Genomic DNA, 23912 nt, shown 5'->3' with positions numbered 1-23912 from the left:
TGACCATCGGTATGTTTGGAGGAAAAAGGGAGAGGCTTGCAAGCCGAAGAACACCATCCCAACCGTGAAGCACGGGGATGGCAGCATCATGTTGTGGGGGTGCTTTGCTGCAGGAGGGAATAGTGCACGTCACATAATAGATGACATCATGAGGAGGGAAAATTATGTGGATATATTGAAGCAACATCTCAAGACATCAGTTAAAGTTAAAGCTTGGTTGCATGGCTCTTCCAAATGGACAATGACCCCAAGCATACTTCCAAAGTTGTAGCAAAATGGCTTAAGGACAACAAAGTCAAGGTATTGGAGTGGCCATCACAAAGCACTGACCTCAATCATATAGAAAATGTGTCGGTCAGAACTGAAAAAGTGTGTGCGACCAAGGATGCCTATAAACCTGACTGAGTTACACCAGCTCTGCCAGGAGGAATGGGCCAAAATTCACCCAACTTATTGTAGGAAGCTTGTGGAAGGCTACCTGAAAGTTTTGACCCAAGTTAAACAATTTAAAGGCAATGCTGTCAAATACTAATTGAGTGTATGTAAACTTCTGACCCACTGGGAATGTGATGAAAGAAATAAAAGCTGAAATAAATCATTCTCTCTACTATTATTCTGACATTTCACATTCTAAAAATAAAGTGGTGATCCTAACTGACCTAACACTGGGAAGTTTTACTAGAGTTAAATGTCAGGAATTGTGAAAAACTGAGTTTAAACGTTATTTGGCTAACGTGTATGTAAACTTCCGACTTCAACTGTATATATATATATATATATGTAAACCTATATCCATCCTGCCCTACCATTTCGAATCCCACCGGGCTGAGGTAGTTGGATGGGCTATTTATAGATGGGCTATGTACAGGTGCAGTGATCTTTGAGCTGATCGGACAGCTGGTGCTTAACGTTAGTGAGGGAGATATGAGTCTCCAGCTTCAGTGATATTTGCAATTCGTTCCAGTCATTGGCAGCAGAGAACTGGAAGGAAAGGCGGCCAGAGGAGGATTTGGCTTTGGGGGTGACCAGTGAAATATACCTGCTGGAGCGTGTGCTACGGACGGGTGCTGCTATGGTGACCAGTGAGCTTAGATAAGGCGGGGCTTTACCAAGCAGAGACTTATAGATGACCCGGAGCCAGTATGAAATATGACAAATATGAAATATGACAAATATGAAGTGAGTTCCAGCCAATGAGAGCATACAGGTCGCAGTGGTGGGTAGTGTCATGACGTTGGCCTGTGGGTAAGGTTTATGACCCCCCCCATAAATACCTTTCTCCCTTCCCTCTCTCTCTGACTCTACTGAGGGACTCTTAAAACCTCTTAAAGGGGCCTCCCGGGTGGCGCAGTGGTTAAGGGCGCTGTACTGCAGCTGTGCCATCAGAGTCCCTGGGTTCGTGCCCAGGCTCTGTCGTAACCGGCCGCGACCGGGAGCATCCAACCCGGAAGCCAGCCGCACCAATGCGCCGGAGGAAACACCGTGCACCGGGAGGTCCATGGGGCGACGCACAATTGGCCTAGCGTCGCCCAGGTTAGGGAGGGCTTAGGAGGAGTTGCTGGTGCGCGATGAGACCAAGCCCTCCCTAACCCGGGTGACGCTAGGCCAATTGTGTTTCCTCCGGCGCATTGGTGCGGCTGGCTTCCGGGTTGGATGCGTGCTGTGTTAAGAAGCAGTGCGGCTTGGTTGGGTTGTGTATCGGAGGACGCATGACTTTCAACCTTCGTCTCTCCCGAGCCGAAATAGGATGCCGATCCTAGATTTAATTTTGGAAGGAGAGTTTACAGTCTAACCAGACACCTAGGTATCCACATATTCTAAGTCAGAACCGATCGGTTGAAGAGCATGCATTTTGTTTTACTTGCATTTAAAAGCAGTTGGAGGCCACGGAAGGAGAGTTGTGTGGCATTGAAGCTCATTTGGAGGTTAGTTAACATAGTGTCCAAAGAAGGGACAGAAGTATACAGAATGGTATCGTCTGCGTAGAGGTGGATCAGAGAATCACCAGCAGCAAGAGCGACATCATTGATGTATACAGAGAAAAGAGTCGGCCCGAGAATTTAACCCTGTGGCACCCCCATAGAGACTGCCAGAGGTCCGGACAACAGGCCCTCCGATTTGACACACTGAACTCTGTACTGAGTAAATTGACTTTTAAATGCCGTCAAACCAAGGCTCTGCATCTGTCCTCATGCTCCTAGACCTCAGTGCTGCTTTTGACACCATCGATCACCACATTCTTTTGGAAAGCCTAATTGATCTGCAGGGACAAGTTCTTGCCTGGTTTAGATGTTATCAGTTCGTCACTGTGGATGGTTTGTCCTCTCACAAATCATTGGTAAATTTCGGTGTTCCTCAAGGTTACGTTTTAGGACTACTATTGTTTTCACTATATATTCTACCTCTTGGTGATGTCATTCAGAAACACAATGTCAACTTTTACTGCTATACGGATGACACACAGCTGGACATTTAGATGAAACATGGTTAAGCACCAAAATTGCATACCCTGGAAGCCTGTGTTTCAGACATAAGGAAGTGGATGGCGGCAAATGTTTTACTTTTAAACTTGGACAAAATAGTTGGCGACCTGGTCAGCGTGCACTGCGCCCGGCCCGCCACAGGATTCGCTAGTGTGCGATGAGACAAGGATATCCCTGCCGGGCAAACCCTCCCTAACCCGGACAACGCTGGGCCAATTGTGCACCGCCCAATGGGTTTGAACCCAGAATCTCTGGTGGCACAGCTAGTACTGCGCCACCCAGGAGGCCAAAATTCAGAATCTTTTTTTCCAAAAATGATGCAGCTAATTCATGCTTTTGTTATTTCTAGATTAGACTACTGCAATGCTCTACTCTCCTGCTACCCAGATAAATCACTAAATAAACTTCAGTTATTGCTAAACACGGCTGCTAGAATCTTCACTAGAAGAAGAAAATGTGATCATATTACTCTAGTGCTAGCCTCTCTACACTGGCTCCCTGTTAAGGCTAGGGCTGATTTCAAGGTTGGACTACCTGGCCTGATGACTCCTGGCTGTCCCCTGTCCATCTGGCCATGCTGCTGCTCCAGTTTCAACTGTTCTGCCTGCGGCTATGGAACCCTGACCTGTTCACCAGACGTGTTACCCTGTTCCAGACCTGCTGTCTCAACCTCTGAATGTTCGGCTATGAAAAGCCAACTCACATTTACTCCTGAGGTACTCACATGTTGAATACTCTACAACCACTGTGATTATTATTTGACCCTGCTGGTCATCTATGAATGTTTGAACATCTTGAAGAACAATCTGGCCTTAATGGCCATGTACTCTTAAAATCTCCACCCGGCAGAGCCAGAAGAGGACTGGCCACACCTCAGAGCCTGGTTCCTCTTTAGGTTTCTTCCTAGGTTCCTGCCTTTCTAGGAAGTTTTTCCTAGCCACAGTGCTTCTACATCTGCATTACTTGTTGTTTTAGGCAGGGTTTTTGTACAGCACTTAGTGACATCTGCTGATGTAAAAAGTGCTTTATAAATACATTTGATTTTAATTTGATAAAGGGGATGTATTTTACTACAAATAGAAGGGATGCTTCTAAGAAGAGAGTAAGATAAAAACATTTGATTTAAGAGCGGATAAAATTGATATTTTATGTGTTGTCGATCTCAATCTGCAACAGGACCCATGGCATCAATTAAAGATTTAAATACAGAACCCATGGCATCAATTAAAGATTTAAATACAGAACTGATGGCATCAATAAAATATTTTAAAACAAATTCATGATATTCACAAGTAATGAAAAAACATTTGTTAAATTGTCTTAACCCACCTGTCTGAGGCTTAACTCCTCCCAGGACAGGAAACAGACCTCCAGGAAGCAGGAAGTGACTGGTCACACAGCTTCAAACACAGCATCTCCATGGTTACAACACTAACACGTCATCTCCACGGTTAAAACACTAGTGCACCTTTCATTTCCAAGTCTAAAGTCGATGTCAACATGAGCTCATGATGGAGTGATTGAAGTCCAAAGGCAAGCAATGGGCGGATTCCATTATGCTGAGCCGAGGCGCACCGGTCGGTGGCCCTTCTCAAATGGAACAGTAATCTGCATCACTCGGTCATGTTGTCAACAAGGCAGCATGGTGCATCATCCAGAAACATACATCTCTTTTGCATAAAATACATGTTTGGATTTTAGAACTAGTTTTCAGTGGGAAGGCAGATAAAGTGTTTTTATCAAAATAAATAACTTTTGTAATGTGAAAACACAGAATCATACTAATAACTGCAGTGGTTAATTACATCACTTGTGTTTTGATCTGAGTCCGCTGTGGGACAGAGCTGGGCACCTGGCTCACACCCGGGAGGCAGCCTGGTTCCAAAACTAATCAACTTCACCAGGTGCAAAACACGCTGACACGGCCGCCCAGGCCAGATTAATCCTCTCATTATCAATCAACAACTTCCTTACCCGGCCGTCCAGGCCAGATTAATCCTCTCATTATCAATCAACAACTGCCTGACACGGCCGCCCAGGCCAGATTAATCCTCTCATTATCAATCAACAACTGCCTGACACGGCCGCCCAGGCCAGATTAATCCTCTCATTATCAATCAACAACTTCCTTACACGGCCGCCCAGGCCAGATTAATCCTCTCATTATCAATCAACAACTTCCTTACACGGCCGCCCAGGCCAGATTAATCCTCTCATTAGCAATCAACAACTTCCTTACACGGCCGCCCAGGCCAGATTAATCTTCTCATTAGCAATCAACAACTTCCTGACATGGCCGCCCAGGCCAGATTAATCCTCTCATTATCAATCAACAACTTCCTTACACGGCCGCCCAGGCCAGATTAATCCTCTCATTATCAATCAACAACTTCCTGACACGGTCGCCAAGGCCAGATTAATCCTCTCATTAGCAATCAACAACTTCCTGACATGGCCGCCCAGGCCAGATTAATCCTCTCATTAGCAATCAACAACTTCCTTACACGGCCGCCAAGGCCCGATTAATCCTCTCATTAGCAATCAACAACTTCCTGACATGGCCGCCCAGGCCAGATTAATCATCTCATTATCAATCAACAACTTCCTTACACGGCCGCCCAGGCCAGATTAATCCTCTCATTAGCAATCAACAACTGCCTGACACGGCCGACCAGGCCAGATTAATCCTCTCATTAGCAATCAACAACTTCCTGACACGGCCGCCCAGGCCAGATTAATCCTCTCATTATCAATCAACAACTTCCTTACCCGGCCGCCCAGGCCAGATTAATCCTCTCATTATCAATCAACAACTTCCTTACACGGCCGCCCAGGCCAGATTAATCCTCTCATTATCAATCAACAACTGCCTGACACGGCCGCCCAGGCCAGATTAATCCTCTCATTATCAATCAACAACTTCCTTACACGGCCGCCCAGGCCAGATTAATCCTCTCATTATCAATCAACAACTTCCTTACACGGCCGCCCAGGCCAGATTAATCCTCTCATTATCAATCAACAACTGCCTGACACGGCCGCCCAGGCCAGATTAATCCTCTCATTATCAATCAACAACTTCCTTACACGGCCGCCCAGGCCAGATTAATCCTCTCATTAGCAATCAACAACTTCCTTACACGGCCGCCTAGGCCAGATTAATCTTCTCATTAGCAATCAACAACTTCCTGACATGGCCGCCCAGGCCAGATTAATCCTCTCATTATCAATCAACAACTTCCTTACACGGCCGCCCAGGCCAGATTAATACTCTCATTATCAATCAACAACTTCCTGACACGGTCGCCAAGACCAGATTAATCCTCTCATTAGCAATCAACAACTTCCTGACATGGCCGCCCAGGCCAGATTAATCCTCTCATTAGCAATCAACAACTTCCTTACACGGCCGCCCAGGCCAGATTAATCCTCTCATTATCAATCAACAACTGCCTGACACGGCCGCCCAGGCTAGATTAATCCTCTCATTATCAATCAACAACTTCCTTACACGGCCGCCCAGGCCAGATTAATCCTCTCATTATCAATCAACAACTTCCTTACACGGCCGCCCAGGCCAGATTAATCCTCTCATTATCAATCAACAACTGCCTGACACGGCCGCCCAGGCCAGATTAATCCTCTCATTATCAATCAACAACTTCCTTACACGGCCGCCCAGGCCAGATTAATCCTCTCATTAGCAATCAACAACTTCCTTACACGGCCGCCTAGGCCAGATTAATCTTCTCATTAGCAATCAACAACTTCCTGACATGGCCGCCCAGGCCAGATTAATCCTCTCATTATCAATCAACAACTTCCTTACACGGCCGCCCAGGCCAGATTAATCCTCTCATTATCAATCAACAACTTCCTGACACGGTCGCCAAGGCCAGATTAATCCTCTCATTAGCAATCAACAACTTCCTGACATGGCCGCCCAGGCCAGATTAATCCTCTCATTAGCAATCAACAACTTCCTTACACGGCCGCCAAGGCCCGATTAATCCTCTCATTAGCAATCAACAACTGCCTGACACGGCCGCCCAGGCCAGATTAATCCTCTCATTAGCAATCAACAACTTCCTTACACGGCCGCCCAGGCCAGATTAATCCTCTCATTAGCAATCAACAACTGCCTGACACGGCCGCCCAGGCCAGATTAATCCTCTCATTAGCAATCAACAACTTCCTGACACGGCCGCCCAGGCCAGATTAATCCTCTCATTAGCAATCAACAACTTCCTTACCCGGCCGCCCAGGCCAGATTAATCCTCTCATTAGCAATCAACAACTTTACACGGTCGCCCAGGCCAGATTAATCCTCTCATTAGCAATCAACAACTTCCTTACCCGGCCGCCCAGGCCAGATTAATCAAATCCTCTCATTAGCAATCAACAACTGCCTGACACGGCCGCCCAGGCCAGATTAATCCTCTCATTAGCAATCAACAACTTCCTTACACGGCCGCCCAGGCCAGATTAATCCTCTCATTAGCAATCAACAACTTCCTTACCCGGCCGCCCAGGCCAGATTAATCATCTCATTATCAATCAACAACTTCCTTACACGGCCACCCAGGCCAGATTAATCCTCTCATTAGCAATCAACAACTTCCTTACACGGCCGCCCAGGCCAGATTAATCCTCTCATTAGCAATTAACAACTTCCTTACCCGGTCGCCCAGGCCATATTAATCGAATCCTCTCATTAGCAATCAACAACTTCCTTACACGGCCGCCCAGGCCAGATTAATCCTCTCATTAGCAATCAACAACTTCCTTACACGGCCGCCCAGGCCAGATTAATCGAATCGTCTCATTATCAATCAACAACTTCCTTACACGGCCGCCCAGGCCAGATTAATCCTCTCATTAGCAATCAACAACTTCCTTACACGGCCGCCCAGGCCAGATTAATCTTCTCATTAGCAATCAACAACTTCCTGACATGGCCGCCCAGGCCAGATTAATCCTCTCATTATCAATCAACAACTTCCTTACACGGCCGCCCAGGCCAGATTAATCCACTCATTAGCAATCAACAACTTCCTGACACGGTCGCCAAGGCCAGATTAATCCTCTCATTAGCAATCAACAACTTCCTGACATGGCCGCCCAGACCAGATTAATCCTCTCATTAGCAATCAACAACTTCCTTACACGGCCGCCAAGGCCCGATTAATCCTCTCATTAGCAATCAACAACTGCCTGACACGGCCGCCCAGGCCAGATTAATCCTCTCATTTGCAATCAACAACTTCCTTAACCGGCCGCCCAGGCCAGATTAATCCTCTCATTAGCAATCAACAACTTTACAAGGTCGCCAGGGCCAGATTAATCCTCTCATTAGCAATCAACAACTTCCTTACCCGGCCGCCCAGGCCAGATTAATCAAATCCTCTCATTAGCAATCAACAACTGCCTGACACGGCCGCCCAGGCCAGATTAATCCTCTCATTAGCAATCAACAACTTCCTTACCCGGCCGCCCAGGCCAGATTAATCCTCTCATTAGCAATCAACAACTTCCTTACCCGGCCGCCCAGGCCAGATTAATCGAATCCTCTCATTAGCAATCAACAACTTCCTTACACAGCCGCCCAGGCCAGATTAATCATCTCATTAGCAATCAACAACTTCCTTACCCGGCCGCCCAGGCCAGATTAATCCTCTCATTAGCAATCAACAACTTCCTTACCCGGCCGCCCAGGCCAGATTAATCGAATCCTCTCATTAGCAATCAACAACTTCCTTACACGGCCGCCCAGGCCAGATTAATCATCTCATTAGCAATCAACAACTTCCTTACCCGGCCGCCCAGGCCAGATTAATCATCTCATTAGCAATCAACAACTTCCTTACCTGGCCGCCCAGGCCAGATTAATCCTCTCATTAGCAATCAACAACTTTACAAGGTCGCCCAGGCCAGATTAATCCTCTCATTAGCAATCAACAACTTCCTTACCCGGCCGCCCAGGCCAGATTAATCAAATCCTCTCATTAGCAATCAACAACTGCCTGACACGGCCGCCCAGGCCAGATTAATCCTCTCATTAGCAATCAACAACTTCCTTACCCGGCCGCCCAGGCCAGATTAATCCTCTCATTAGCAATCAACAACTGCCTTACCCGGCCGCCCAGGCCAGATTAATCCTCTCATTAGCAATCAACAACTTCCTTACCCGGCCGCCCAGGCCAGATTAATCGAATCCTCTCATTAGCAATCAACAACTTCCTTACACGGCCGCCCAGGCCAGATTAATCATCTCATTAGCAATCAACAACTTCCTTACCCGGCCGCCCAGGCCAGATTAATCATCTCATTAGCAATCAACAACTTCCTTACCTGGCCGCCCAGGCCAGATTAATACTCTCATTAGCAATCAACAACTTCCTTACACGGCCGCCCAGGCCAGATTAATCATCTCATTAGCAATCAACAACTTCCTTACCCGGCCGCCCAGGCTTACCCGGCCGCCCAGGCCGCCCATTCAAACTGAGGACCCAGGGCCCTAACAGATCATCAGTAGCTGTCTGGGTATAGTCTGATTCAGACTGAGGACCCAGGGCCCTAACAGATCATCAGTAGCTGTCTGGGTATAGTCTGATTCAGACTGAGGTCCCAGGGCCCTAACAGATCATCAGTAGCTGTCTGGGTATAGTCTGATTCAGACTGAGGACCCAGGGCCCTAACAGATCATCAGTAGCTGTCTGGGTATAGTCTGATTCAGACTGAGGACCCAGGGCCCTAACAGATCATCAGTAGCTGTCTGGGTATAGTCTGATTCAAACTGAGGTCCCAGGGCCCTAACAGATCATCAGTAGCTGTCTGGGTATAGTCTGATTCAGACTGAGGACCCAGGGCCCTAACAGATCATCAGTAGCTGCCTGGGTATAGTCTGATTCAGACTGAGGACCCAGGGCCCTAACAGATCATCAGTAGCTGTCTGGGTATAGTCTGATTCAGACTGAGGACCCAGGGCCCTAACAGATCATCAGTAGCTGTCTGGGTATAGTCTGATTCAGACTGAGGACCCAGGGCCCTAACAGATCATCAGTAGCTGTCTGGGTATAGTCTGATTCAAACTGAGGACCCAGGGCCCTAACAGATCATCAGTAGCTGTCTGGGTATAGTCTGATTCAGACTGAGGACACAGGGCCCTGTCAGGTCTTATTTTCTGTTATCATTACAATCTGAGGATTTTAAGACTAACCACTCTCATTCAACTGTAGTGTTTACCTGGGTCTGTCCTCTGGGTCTGTAGTGTTGCTGGGGTTAGTAACCATGTACTTCCTGTATACAGACTTAAACACAGCGTCCTGGTCCTCCCATTGGCGACTGCTGATCAGGTGGTTCTGTCCTGAGCCAATCACATTGCCATCCTCGGTCTTCTGCAACACCTCAAATGGACTCTTCATGGTAGAGCCTATCAAATATGACAGACATATTGCCTTCCTGTTATTCTCATGTTGATACAATGTATATCTGTTATTCTCACATTGAAACAATGTTCTTAACTGACTTGCCTAATTAAATAAATAAATCTGTTATTCTCATGTTGATACACTGTCTTTACAATATATTTTTTAAACTACTGTTTGGTTACCGGGTCGACACCCACAGTCTCAGATCGTTTTGAAATTATTTCTGTTGTTAGAAACAGATAAGATTAGCATTCCTGCAAATTATTTTGTTGAAATATAATTTGATATCTGAGAAATTAAGCTAATTGATTGCAGCCAAATTGGCCTTTTTAATTTATAGGATTCATATAATATTCAATAAATATAGTACCTAACATCCAATTTGGACCAAACTGTTTCTACTAATGAGTCTGACATGAGGAATCCAAAGGAATGGTCAATAGCCACTCAGACCCCACACCCACAACACCCCAACAACGACAATACAGGTTCTGACCCCTAGATGGTGCTGTTCATGCTATTAGGTGGGAAAAGTTTGAAGACCCCTCCAATGTTAAAGGGATTGTTCACCCAAATTGCAAAATGACATTGGTTGTCTATTGACAAGGTGTGACAGCAACCCATGCTTGGGTTTTTCAGCCACTGTTTTAAGTGCTAACTTCTTAGCATTTGTCGCACAAATTCAATGCAAGTCAATGGTACTTATAATAGCATTTTCATGCTTCATGTTCATTAGAACACTATATAGGTAATAGGGTGCCATTTGGAAGGCTGCCATGTTATACAAACCGTGAGACACAATCCAAAAGAGGTCTCTTCACAGTCCCCAAGTCCAGATCAGACTATGGGAGATGCACAGTACTATATAGAGCCATGACTAGATGGAACTCTATTCCACATCAGGTAACTGATGCAGCAGTAGAATCAGATTTAAAAAGCAGGTAAAAATACATGTTATGGAACAGCGAGGACTGTAAAGTAACACAAACATAGGCACAGACACATGCATACAAACACGATAACATACGCACTATACACACACACACAAACACGTGGATTTTGCATTGTAGATATGTGGTAGTGGAGTATGGGCCTGAGGGCACACACAGTATGTTGTGAATTCTGTAGTGAATGTATTGTAATGTTTGTATAACTACCTTCATTTTGCCAGACCCCAGGAAGAGTAATGGGGATCCATAATAAATACAAATCATCCTAAAGAATCAAAGAAATTGATTGTGTAACTGTATAATCTGACTTAGATATGAAGCACAAAAATGCTAATATATGTACTGTTGACTTGCATGGGATTTGTGCCGCAAATGCTAAAAAGTTAGCATTTGAAACAGTGGCCAGGTTAACAAAACCAAAGCAAGGGCTGCCATCATACCGCTCCTCCTCTCGCTGGACTACCTCCTCCTGCTCTCCCTGGACTGCCTCCTCCTCCTCTCCCTGGACTGCCTCCTCCTCTCCTTGGACCTCCTCCTCCTCTCCCTGGACCACCTCCTCCTCTCCCTGGACCACCTCCTCCTCTCCCTCTCCCTGGACCTCCTCCTCCTCTCCCTGGACCACCACCTCCTCCTCTTCCTGGACCTCCTCCTCCTCTCCCTGGACCTCCTCCTCCTCCCCCTGGACCACCACCTCCTCCTCTTCCTGGACCTCCTCCTCCTCTCCCTGGACCTCCTCCTCTCCCTGGACCACCTCTGCCTACTCTCCCTGGACCTCCTCCTCCTCCTTCTCTCCCTGGACCTCCTCCTCTCCCTGGACCTCCTCCTCCTCCTCCCCCTGGACCTCCTCCTCCTCCTCTCCCTGGACCTCCTCCTCTCCCTGGACCTCCTCTCCCTGGACCACCTCCTCCTCCTCCTCTCCCTGGACCACCTCCTCCTCCTCTCCCTGGACCACCACCTCCTCCTCTCCCTGGACCACCTCCTCCTCCTCTCCCTGGACCACCTCCTCCCCCTGGACCACCTCCTCCTCCTCTCCCTGGACCACCTCCTCCTCCTCTCCCTGGACCACCTCCTCCTCTCCCTAGACCTCCTCCTCTCCCTGGACCACCTCCTCGTCCTCCTTTCCCTGGACCTCCTCCTCCTCTCCCTGGACCACCACCTCCTCCTCTCCCTGGACCTCCTCCTCCTCTCCTTGGACCACCTCCTCCTCTCCATGGACCACCTCCTCCTCCTCCTGGACCACCTCTTCCTCCTCTCCCTGGACCACCACCTCCTCCTCTCCCTGGACCACCTCCTCCTCCTCTCCCTGGACCACCACCTCCTCCTCTCCCTTGACCACCACCTCCCTGGACCACCAACAACTGATACTATATACTCGTTGTTGGGTTGGGATTGGTGTGGGGGGCGGTCATGGGGGGCGGTCCGTGGATGGATTTTGACCATTTATTTCGATTTCTCATGTTGGACTCATTGTCAGAAATAAAGATGGGTCCAAATTGGATGTTAGGTACTATTTTTATTGAATATTATATGAATCCTATAAATTAAAATAAAATCAATAAGCTTAATTTCTTAGAGATAAAATTATATTTTTATCAAAATAATAATTCAGGAATGCTGAACTTATCTGTTTCTACAACAGAAACTATTTCAGATTGATCTGAGATGGTGGGGGTCATGTCTTGCTGAAATGACATGGAACAACCCTACCGTGATCTGTTAAAGTTTGGTACGACAGTATGTCATGGGAAGTACCTGTGTGAGGTTTAGGTGGTTTGATCTTCATCAGCATGGCGACAGGAGACAGTTTGCCTGTATCTCCTATTCCAGGTGCATGCTGGGACAGCTCTTTCAGCCAGGAGTCTTTAGGGAACCTGTACACCTCTAAACACTGACAACCATTACCTGTTGGGAGACATGAAAATAATATGAGGATTGAATGAAATATTCTAGATGCATACTTAGGACTGGACTAAACAGATGGAAAGGCCTGCATACTTAGGACTGTACTAAACAGATGGAAAGGCCTGCATACTTAGGACTGGACTAAACAGATGAAAGGCCTGCATACTGTACTTAGGACTGGACTAAACAGATGGAAAGGCCTGCATACTGTACTTAGGACTGGACTAAACAGATGGAAAGGCCTGCATACTGTACTTAGGACTGGACTAAACAGATGGAAAGGCCTGCATACTTAGGACTGGACTAAACAGATGGAAAGGCCTGCATACTGTACTTAGGACTGGACTAAACAGATGGAAAGGCCTGCATACTGTACTTAGGACTGGACTAAACAGATGGAAAGGCCTGCATACTGTACTTAGGACTGGACTAAACAGATGAAAAGGGCTGCATACTTAGGACTGGACTAAACAGATGAAAAGGCCTGCATACTTAGGACTGGACTAAACAGATGGAAAGGCCTGCATACTGTACTTAGGACTGGACTAAACAGATGGAAAGGCCTGCATACTGTACTTAGGACTGGACTAAACAGATGGAAAGGCCTGCATACTGTACTTAGGACTGGACTAAACAGATGGAAAGGCCTGCATACTGTACTTAGGACTGGACTAAACAGATGGAAAGGCCTGCATACTGTACTTAGGACTGGACTAAACAGATGGAAAGGCCTGCATACTTAGGACTGGACTAAACAGATGGAAAGGCCTGCATACTGTACTTAGGACTGGACTAAACAGATGAAAAGGCCTGCATACTGTACTTAGGACTGGACTAAACAGATGGAAAGGACTGCATACTATACTTAGGACTGGACTAAACAGATGGAAAGGCCTGCATACTGTACTTAGGACTGGACTAAACAGATGAAAAGGCCTGCATACTTAGGACTGGACTAAACAGATGAAAAGGCCTGCATACCTAGGACTGGACTAAACAGATGGAAAGGCCTGCATACTGTACTTAGGACTGTACTAAACAGATGAAAAGGCCTGCATACTGTACTTAGGACTGGACTAAACAGATGAAAAGGCCTGCATACTTAGGACTGGACTAAACAGATGAAAAGGCCTGCATACTGTACTTAGGACTGGACTAAACAGATGAAAAGGCCTGCATACCTAGGACTAAACAGATGAAAAGGCCTGCATACTTAGGACTAAACAGATGAAAAGGCCTGCATACCTAGGACTGGACTAAACAGATGGAAAGGCCTGCATACTTAGGACTGGACTAAACAGATGGAAAGGCCTGCATACTGTACTTAGGACTGGACTAAACAGATGAAAAGGGCTGCATACTGAACTTAGGACTGGACTAAACAGATGAAAAGGCCTGCATACTGTACTTAGGACTGGACTAAACAGATGAAAAGGGCTGCATACTGTACTTAGGACTGGACTAAACAGATGAAAAGGCCTGCATACTGTACTTAGGACTGTACTAAACAGATGGAAAGGCCTGCATACTGTACTTAGGACTGGACTAAACAGATGGAAAGGCCTGCATACTGTACTTAGGACCGGACTAAACAGATGGAAAGGCCTGCATACTGTACTTAGGACTGTACTAAACAGATGGAAAGGCCTGCATACTGTACTTAGGACTGGACTAAACAGATGAAAAGGCCTGCATACTGTACTTAGGACTGTACTAAACAGATGGAAAGGCCTGCATACTGTACTTAGGACTGGACTAAACAGATGGAAAGGCCTGCATACTGTACTTAGGACCGGACTAAACAGATGAAAAGGGCTGCATACTGTACTTAGGACCGGACTAAACAGATGAAAAGGGCTGCATACTTAGGACTGGACTAAACAGATGAAAAGGCCTGCATACTTAGGACTGGACTAAACAGATGGAAAGGCCTGCATACTGTACTTAGGACTGGACTAAACAGATGGAAAGGCCTGCATACTGTACTTAGGACTGGACTAAACAGATGGAAAGGCCTGCATACTTAGGACTGGACTAAACAGATGGAAAGGCCTGCATACTGTACTTAGGACTGGACTAAACAGATGAAAAGGCCTGCATACTGTACTTAGGACTGGACTAAACAGATGGAAAGGCCTGCATACTATACTTAGGACTGGACTAAACAGATGGAAAGGCCTGCATACTGTACTTAGGACTGGACTAAACAGATGAAAAGGCCTGCATACTTAGGACTGGACTAAACAGATGGAAAGGCCTGCATACTGTACTTAGGACTGGACTAAACAGATGGAAAGGCCTGCATACTTAGGACTGGACTAAACAGATGGAAAGGCCTGCATACTGTACTTAGGACTGTACTAAACAGATGAAAAGGCCTGCATACTGTACTTAGGACTGGACTAAATAGATGGAAAGGCCTGCATACTGTACTTAGGACTGGACTAAACAGATGGAAAGGCCTGCATACTGTACTTAGGACTGGACTAAACAGATGGAAAGGCCTGCATACTGTACTTAGGACTGGACTAAACAGATGAAAAGGCCTGCATACTTAGGACTGGACTAAACAGATGAAAAGGCCTGCATACTGTACTTAGGACTGGACTAAACAGATGAAAAGGCCTGCATACCTAGGACTAAACAGATGAAAGGCCTGCATACTGTACTTAGGACTGGACTAAACAGATGAAAAGGCCTGCATACTTAGGACTGGACTAAACAGATGAAAGGCCTGCATACTTAGGACTGGACTAAACAGATGAAAAGGCCTGCATACTTAGGACTGGACTAAACAGATGAAAGGCCTGCATACTTAGGACTGGACTAAACAGATGGAAAGGCCTGCATACTGTACTTAGGACTGGACTAAACAGATGAAAAGGCCTGCATACTGTACTTAGGACTGGACTAAACAGATGGAAAGGCCTGCATACTATACTTAGGACTGGACTAAACAGATAGAAAGGCCTGCATACTGTACTTAGGACTGGACTAAACAGATGAAAAGGCCTGCATACTGTACTTAGGACTGGACTAAACAGATGAAAAGGCCTGCATACCTAGGACTAAACAGATGAAAGGCCTGCATACTGTACTTAGGACTGGACTAAACAGATGAAAAGGCCTGCATACTTAGGACTGGACTAAACAGATGAAAGGCCTGCATACTTAGGACTGGACTAAACAGATGAAAAGGCCTGCATACTTAGGACTGGACTAAACAGATGAAAGGCCTGCATACTTAGGACTGGACTAAACAGATGGAAAGGCCTGCATACTGTACTTAGGACTGGACTAAACAGATGAAAAGGCCTGCATACTGTACTTAGGACTGGACTAAACAGATGGAAAGGCCTGCATACTATACTTAGGACTGGACTAAACAGATAGAAAGGCCTGCATACTGTACTTAGGACTGGACTAAACAGATGAAAAGGCCTGCATACTTAGGACTGGACTAAACAGATGGAAAGGCCTGCATACTGTACTTAGGACTGGACTAAACAGATGGAAAGGCCTGCATACTTAGGACTGGACTAAACAGATGGAAAGGCCTGCATACTGTACTTAGGACTGTACTAAACAGATGAAAAGGCCTGCATACTGTACTTAGGACTGGACTAAATAGATGGAAAGGCCTGCATACTGTACTTAGGACTGGACTAAACAGATGGAAAGGCCTGCATACTGTACTTAGGACTGGACTAAACAGATGGAAAGGCCTGCATACTGTACTTAGGACTGGACTAAACAGATGAAAAGGCCTGCATACTGTACTTAGGACTGGACTAAACAGATGAAAAGGCCTGCATACTGTACTTAGGACTGGACTAAACAGATGGAAAGGCCTGCATACTGTACTTAGGACTGGACTAAACAGATGAAAAGGCCTGCATACCTAGGACTAAACAGATGAAAGGCCTGCATACTGTACTTAGGACTGGACTAAACAGATGGAAAGGCCTGCATACTGTACTTAGGACTGGACTAAACAGATGGAAAGGCCTGCATACTTAGGACTGGACTAAACAGATGGAAAGGCCTGCATACTGTACTTAGGACTGGACTAAACAGATGAAAAGGCCTGCATACTTAGGACTAAACAGATGAAAAGGCCTGCATACTGTACTTAGGACTGGACTAAACAGATGGAAAGGCCTGCATACTTAGGACTGGACTAAACAGATGGAAAGGCCTGCATACTGTACTTAGGACTGTACTAAACAGATGAAAAGGCCTGCATACTGTACTTAGGACTGGACTAAATAGATGGAAAGGCCTGCATACTGTACTTAGGACTGGACTAAACAGATGGAAAGGCCTGCATACTGTACTTAGGACTGGACTAAACAGATGGAAAGGCCTGCATACTGTACTTAGGACTGGACTAAACAGATGAAAAGGCCTGCATACTGTACTTAGGACTGGACTAAACAGATGAAAAGGCCTGCATACCTAGGACTAAACAGATGAAAGGCCTGCATACTGTACTTAGGACTGGACTAAACAGATGAAAAGGCCTGCATACTTAGGACTGGACTAAACAGATGAAAAGGCCTGCATACTGTACTTAGGACTGGACTAAACAGATGAAAAGGCCTGCATACTGTACTTAGGACTGGACTAAACAGATGAAAAGGCCTGCATACTTAGGACTGGACTAAACAGATGAAAAGGCCTGCATACTGTACTTAGGACTGGACTAAACAGATGAAAAGGCCTGCATACTTAGGACTGGACTAAACAGATGAAAAGGCCTGCATACTGTACTTAGGACTGGACTAAACAGATGAAAAGGCCTGCATACTTAGGACTGGACTAAACAGATGAAAAGGCCTGCATACTGTACTTAGGACTGGACTAAACAGATGGAAAGGCCTGCATACTGTACTTAGGACTGGACTAAACAGATGAAAAGGCCTGCATACCTAGGACTAAACAGATGAAAGGCCTGCATACTGTACTTAGGACTGGACTAAACAGATGGAAAGGCCTGCATACTGTACTTAGGACTGGACTAAACAGATGGAAAGGCCTGCATACTTAGGACTGGACTAAACAGATGGAAAGGCCTGCATACTGTACTTAGGACTGGACTAAACAGATGAAAAGGCCTGCATACTTAGGACTAAACAGATGAAAAGGCCTGCATACTGTACTTAGGACTGGACTAAACAGATGAAAAGGCCTGCATACCTAGGACTAAACAGATGAAAGGCCTGCATACTGTACTTAGGACTGGACTAAACAGATGGAAAGGCCTGCATACTGTACTTAGGACTGGACTAAACAGATGAAAAGGGCTGCATACTTAGGACTGGACTAAACAGATGGAAAGGCCTGCATACTGTACTTAGGACTGGACTAAACAGATGAAAAGGCCTGCATACTTAGGACTAAACAGATGGAAAGGCCTGCATACTTAGGACTAAACAGATGGAAAGGCCTGCATACTTAGGACTGGACTAAACAGATGAAAAGGCCTGCATACCTAGGACTAACTATCACTTCCGTCACTCGTCAATCTTTTGAACTGTTGGGAAGCCAGGTGCCAGGACACTTGACTTGTAACTCCACTAGAAACAATATTGTTTATACTCATACCACAGATAATCAATAAATTACTGTGTTGTGTAATTTAATATTCAGGATGATGTATTCATCATTATGCAGATGAGATGTGACCATGATCTGTGTAATTTAATATTCAGGATGGTGTATTCATCATTATGCAGATGAGGTGTGACCATGATCTGTGTTGTGTAATAAACCTTACAGCTGATGGTAGCAGCTCCGTAGTCTCCTCCTCTGGACAGTTCAAACTTCACACAGACACTTCTCTGGTTGAGGTCATCCTGGTCACATTAAAAGGTTCATGATAAGATATAATATAATGATATGATATAATCTAATGATAACTGGGATGAAACCAACTAGACAAACTATGTCCATTGCCTTCCACCTCAGACTCTGCAATCACCCGCCAATCACTGACAGGGACCTTGCTATCTGGGATTCTTGGGACGTCCCCATTGAAGTTTACATTTACCCCATTTAGCAGCCGCTCTTATCCTGAGCTGCTTCCAAGAGTAGTTTGGGTCAATTACATATTTTCTTTCTTCAACTAGTCACCTTGACCGCGAGTCACCGTAATCTCCTCCTACTCTGTACATGAATGGCGCTGATGCATTGGTAGTACCCACCTTGCTAATGACAGGGCCTATTGTCTATTGTCCCTCCATCAGGACCTAATGGCCTGGCACTCAGGCTATATTGTCCCTCCATCAGGTCCCTAATGGTCTGGTATTCAGGGGTCTATTGTCCCTCCATCAGGTCCCTAATGGTCTGGTACTCAGTGTCCCAGTAATCACTCTGACATCAATGCAAATGAAATCGAAAAATCGCATCAAAACCTTGTCATCAAAACAGTATCATACTTTTAAAATTAAATTAGGCTACATTGTTTGAACTCACTGTGATTGATCAATTTGAAGAAATAACTTCAACAGGTTGAAACTGAGTGGAAAACATGGTCATTGGATGTTGTTTCAAAGGCAAACAACTATATGGACAGCCTTTCTAAGGTGATGATTAATTCAAAGCATTTAAGATGCTGCATGTAGAACACCAATCTGCATATTAGACCTGATGAGTACTCCTCGGCCTATACATGAGCCCAAGCTGATGAGTACTCCTCGGGCCTATACATGAGCCCAAGCTGATGAATACTCCTCAGCCTATACATGAGCCCAAGCTGATGAATACTCCTCAGCCTATACATGAGCCCAAGCTGATGAGTACTCCTCGGCCTATACATGAGCCCAAGCTGATGAGTACTCCTCGGGCCTATACATGAGCGCAAGCTGATGAGTACTCCTCAGGCCTATACATGAGCCCAAGCTGATGAGTACTCCTCGGTCTATACATGAGCCCAAGCTGATGAGTACTCCTCGGTCTATACATGAGCCCAAGCTGATGAGTACTCCTCGGCCTATACATGAGCCCAAGCTGATGAGTACTCCTCGGTCTATACATGAGCCCAAGCTGATGAGTACTCCTCAGGCCTATACATGAGCCCAAGCTGATGAGTACTCCTCAGGCCTATACATGAGCCCAAGCTGATGAGTACTCCTCGGCCTATACATGAGCCCAAGCTGATGAGTACTCCTCAGGCCTATACATGAGCCCAAGCTCAAATCAAATCTATTTGTCACATACACATGGTTAGCAGATGTTAATGTGAGTGTAGCGAAATGCTTGTGCTTCTAGTTCCGACAATGCAGTAATAACCAACGAGTAATCTAACTAACAATTCCAAAACTACTACCTTACCAGAGGTATGTGGCAGGGTCTACTGGACATTGGCGACATGAGCCCAAGCTGTACTCCTCGGCCTATACATGAGCGCAAGCTGATGAGTACTCCTCGGCCTATACATGAGCCCAAGCTGATGAGTACTCCTCAGGCCTATACATGAGCCCAAGCTGATGAGTACTCCTCTGGCCTATACATGAGCCCAAGCTGATGAGTACTCCTCGGCCTATACATGAGCCCAAGCTGATGAGTACTCCTCGACCTATACATGAGCCCAAGCTGATGAGTACTCCTCTGGCCTATACATGAGCCCAAGCTGATGAGTACTCCTCTGGCCTATACATGAGCCCAAGCTGATGAGTACTCCTCGGCCTATACATGAGCCCAAGCTGATGAGTACTCCTCGACCTATACATGAGCCCAAGCTGATGAGTACTCCTCGGCCTATACATGAGCCCAAGCCCCCCAAAAATGACAGGATTTAATAAAATGATTGTGCTGTTATACAATAGCCTACCGCATATTACACTTTGCAGAAAAACATCAAAAATGCTATTCTGTTCTCCTGAAATACCTTTACTCTTCATATCATAATGTTTCTTTAGACCTGTCTAAAATAAATTATAGATATTAAATGGACTTTTCTTAAAAAAGGTGCACATCAGCGGCTTGTATGCGTGGAGGCCTGGAGATGCTACATGTGTTTATGTTAATTAAAGGTGAATTACCGTAAGCCCGGCAGTCATTTGCATGACAGTTACCGGCTGACAAAATGTAATGACTGCCACAGCCCTAGTCCCAAGGATTCCGGATAGCACTAACCTCACTCACACCTGTGAGCTACATACTCCTTTATCTAGCCTTGCTGGTGCTCAAAGTACCTTCTGAATGCTGCCCCCTAATGGTGGGATGTTATAATGGAAAACTGACTAACTGAATTCCTAACAATAACATATTGCGATAAAAACAAAACTGAATCAAAATGGTCATTAAATAATGATTTATTTTACCAGATCAGTTGACTGAGAACACTCATTTCCAGCAACGACCTGGGGAACATTTACAGGGGAGAGGATAGAGGAGGGATGGAGGGGGGATGAATGAGCCAATGGAAAAAATAAAGAACAAACTTACTGTTTCATTCATGACTTTTATCAGGTGGCTGGTTTCTGAGTAATAAGCAAACAGTCTGGCAACACCTACAGTCAGATGAGGAGGTGTAAGAGGAAGAAGTAGAGGAAGAGGGGAAGGAGGTGAGGAGTTGGAGGAAGAGGAGATGGATAAGGGAGAGGAGGTGGGTGAGGAATTGGTAGAAAAGGAAGGAGAGGAGGTGGATGAGGGAGAGGAGGAGGTGGGTGAGGAGTTCGTAGAAGAGGAGGGAGAGGAGATGGATGAGGGAGAGGAGGAGGTGGGTGAGGAGTTCATAGAAGAGGAGGGAGAGGAGATGGATGAGGGAGAGGAGGAGGTGGGTGAGGAGATAGAAAGAACAACTAGAATAGTTTTGGTGTTACCCATAGACATACAATATAATAGTGTATTTCTGTGGTGTTACCCATAGACATATGATATAATAGTGTAATTCTGTGGTGTTACCATAGACATATGATATAATAGTATAATTATGTGGTGTTACCATAGACATATGATATAATAGTATAATTATGTGGTGTTACCCATAGACATATGATATAATAGTGTAATTCTGTGGTGTTACCATAGACATATGATATAATAGTGTTCTGTTTAAATGTGTGGTGTTACCCACAGACATATGATATAATAGTGTAATTCTGTGGTGTTACCATAGTCATATGATATAATAGTGTAATTCTGTGGTGTTACCATAGACATATGATATAATAGTGTTCTGTTTAAATGTGTGGTGTTACCATAGACATATGATATAATAGTGTTCTGTTTAAATGTGTGGTGTTACCCATAGACATATGATATAATAGTGTAATTCTGTGGTGTTACCATAGACATATGATATAATAGTGTTCTGTTTAAATGTGTGGTGTTACCCATAGACATATGATATAATAGTGTTCTGTTTAAATGTGTGGTGTTACCCATATCATCCAGGGATGCCAGCAGGTAGACCATCTCCCCCAGACAGGTGATGTGAAGAGAGGTGATCTCTACCTGGTCCTCCTGCCATACTGGCACACAGTAGGGAGAGGAAGAGGAGGAGGTGGTGATACCCTGAGGCTGAGCCATAACAGACAGCCCGTGGGAGTGACCCAGGAAGATGTACCTGCCATCCTCAGAGCAGGCCATGCAGTTGGTCCTCACAGGGAGCTGAGAACAAACACAGGATATGTGTTGGACTATCATGTGGTGAACACAATTAGACTGGGTTTTATGCATCAAGTTTCATCATGTCAATAACATAACAGAAGTTTATAAGGCTAAAAGAAGATAAATGAGAAAATATATGGGTTAGTACCTTTACGTCCCCTGAGACCTGCATAACGGGTATAGTTTTAATAGCTTGCTCTGTGACCCTGACAGTTTCTCTCTGTGAGATGAAGTCCCATGCCCTGTCTACAAGTCTGTCCAGGACCTTGTCTATCATTCTGAACGGCTGGGGGAGCTGGTCCTGGAGTTGATCCGGGTCACTCAGGAACAACTCCTCCTGGTCATCACCGTGGCCGCTGTCGGGGGGCTCGGGGATATCTGCAGGCCCTTTTCTGATGTATACTGGCATCCTGCTGAGAAAGCGGATATGTCGTAATGTCATCAATACCTGGGAAGGTTAAATACTGATGTCATCATACCCCTTTTGATCGATCAACCAATCAAGAGTGTTCTGCCTTAACACTGATTGGAAAGTTTTCTTACCCGAGTTGCTAGCTAGTGTCGTTTGTCTCCTTATTAGCTAACGTTACGTTAGCATCAGTGGCATTGGAAACAAACATTGTGAAGCTTTACACACAGACTTTTCTCAAAACTCTTCTGACAAGAGACACAGAAGTACTTGCTAGTTAATATACTGTCGACACAAAATAAAATTACATTTGGCTTCATTGTTCACTTTGAAGTTAGAAGTTACTATTACCTTTCACGTCAGAAATTGGATAACCAAAGCCCGTCCTTAACATATGATCCTTGCTAATTTGGATCTTCGGGACATCCCCAGTTGAAGTTGAAAATTATCCCGTAAAGCACTGACCTTGCAACACATTTCTTTCCGGTGAGTTGTGTAGAGTCGTCATGACAACAACGCCTCCCTTTACTCTGCTGCGTGGAACCAACAGTCATGCGCTCAAGCGAACTGGCTACCGAGAGAGATAACTAGAGATATAACTGGCTACCGAGAGAGATAACTGGCTACAGAGAGAGATAACTGGCTAACGAGAGAGATAACTGGCTACCGTGAGACAACCGTTCACTGACCATTTTACTCGCCCTAGCAGAGCTGGTTAGGCTGGTTTCATGTTATCCAGAGCGTAGGTGACTGCAACTGTGATGCTGGCAACAATGTATGTTTTGCCAACGTTTACTGACACCGGGCGTATTCAACAGGTGTTGAGAGACCGAGGTAAAGACAGTTTCAGGTTGGATATTCGAAGGATATTCGCCTGTAGTTTTCCTTACGTCCACCAACAGCAGTTAGGGACCGTCAACATAGTGACAAATCACATTTTTCAAATTTCAATAGCTCTTTAACCATTACTCCAAACACTTTCAAAACTGGTTGTAGCTAACCCGATGGCATAGACACACATTGCACACGCTTCAGTTTGTCCATTTTCATCTCACAGGGGTTTACATGCATTTTTCAAAATGTAAAATTTCAATAGCTCCTTGGTCATGTGACCTAATGT

At 45.5% G+C, this 23912-nt stretch overlaps 1 protein-coding gene across 4 annotated transcripts in view; it reads right to left on the bottom strand.

Annotated features, from left to right (window-relative positions):
* wdr93 (WD repeat domain 93) overlaps window positions 1-23514 on the bottom strand; it is a 68250-nt gene extending 44736 nt beyond the window's left edge. For 2 of the 4 annotated variants that reach the window (XM_036981711.2, XM_090222075.1), the window contains exons 1-8: window positions 23144-23327; window positions 22532-22796; window positions 22155-22383; window positions 21217-21281; window positions 18545-18623; window positions 12616-12765; window positions 9729-9915; window positions 3813-3883 (exon numbers count right to left, since the gene is read on the bottom strand). In XM_036981711.2, coding sequence (XP_036837606.1) covers window positions 3813-3883; window positions 9729-9915; window positions 12616-12765; window positions 18545-18623; window positions 21217-21281; window positions 22155-22383; window positions 22532-22792 — 1042 coding nt within the window. In that variant the 5' untranslated portion in view covers window positions 22793-22796; window positions 23144-23327. Of the gene's footprint in view, window positions 1-3812; window positions 3884-9728; window positions 9916-12615; window positions 12766-18544; window positions 18624-21216; window positions 21282-22154; window positions 22384-22531; window positions 22797-23143 lie in introns of all 4 variants that reach the window. The other 2 variants (XM_090222074.1, XM_090222076.1) reach the window with 2 other exon arrangements.
* Between the last annotated feature and the right edge of the window lie 398 nt (window positions 23515-23912).

This window comes from Oncorhynchus mykiss, chromosome 26, assembly GCF_057628025.1.
Source record: "Oncorhynchus mykiss isolate SJ-2025 chromosome 26, ASM5762802v1, whole genome shotgun sequence".
NCBI lineage: Eukaryota > Metazoa > Chordata > Actinopteri > Salmoniformes > Salmonidae > Oncorhynchus > Oncorhynchus mykiss.
The sequence above is the reverse complement of the archived record's forward strand: the minus strand, read 5'-3'. Positions and strand labels throughout refer to the sequence as shown.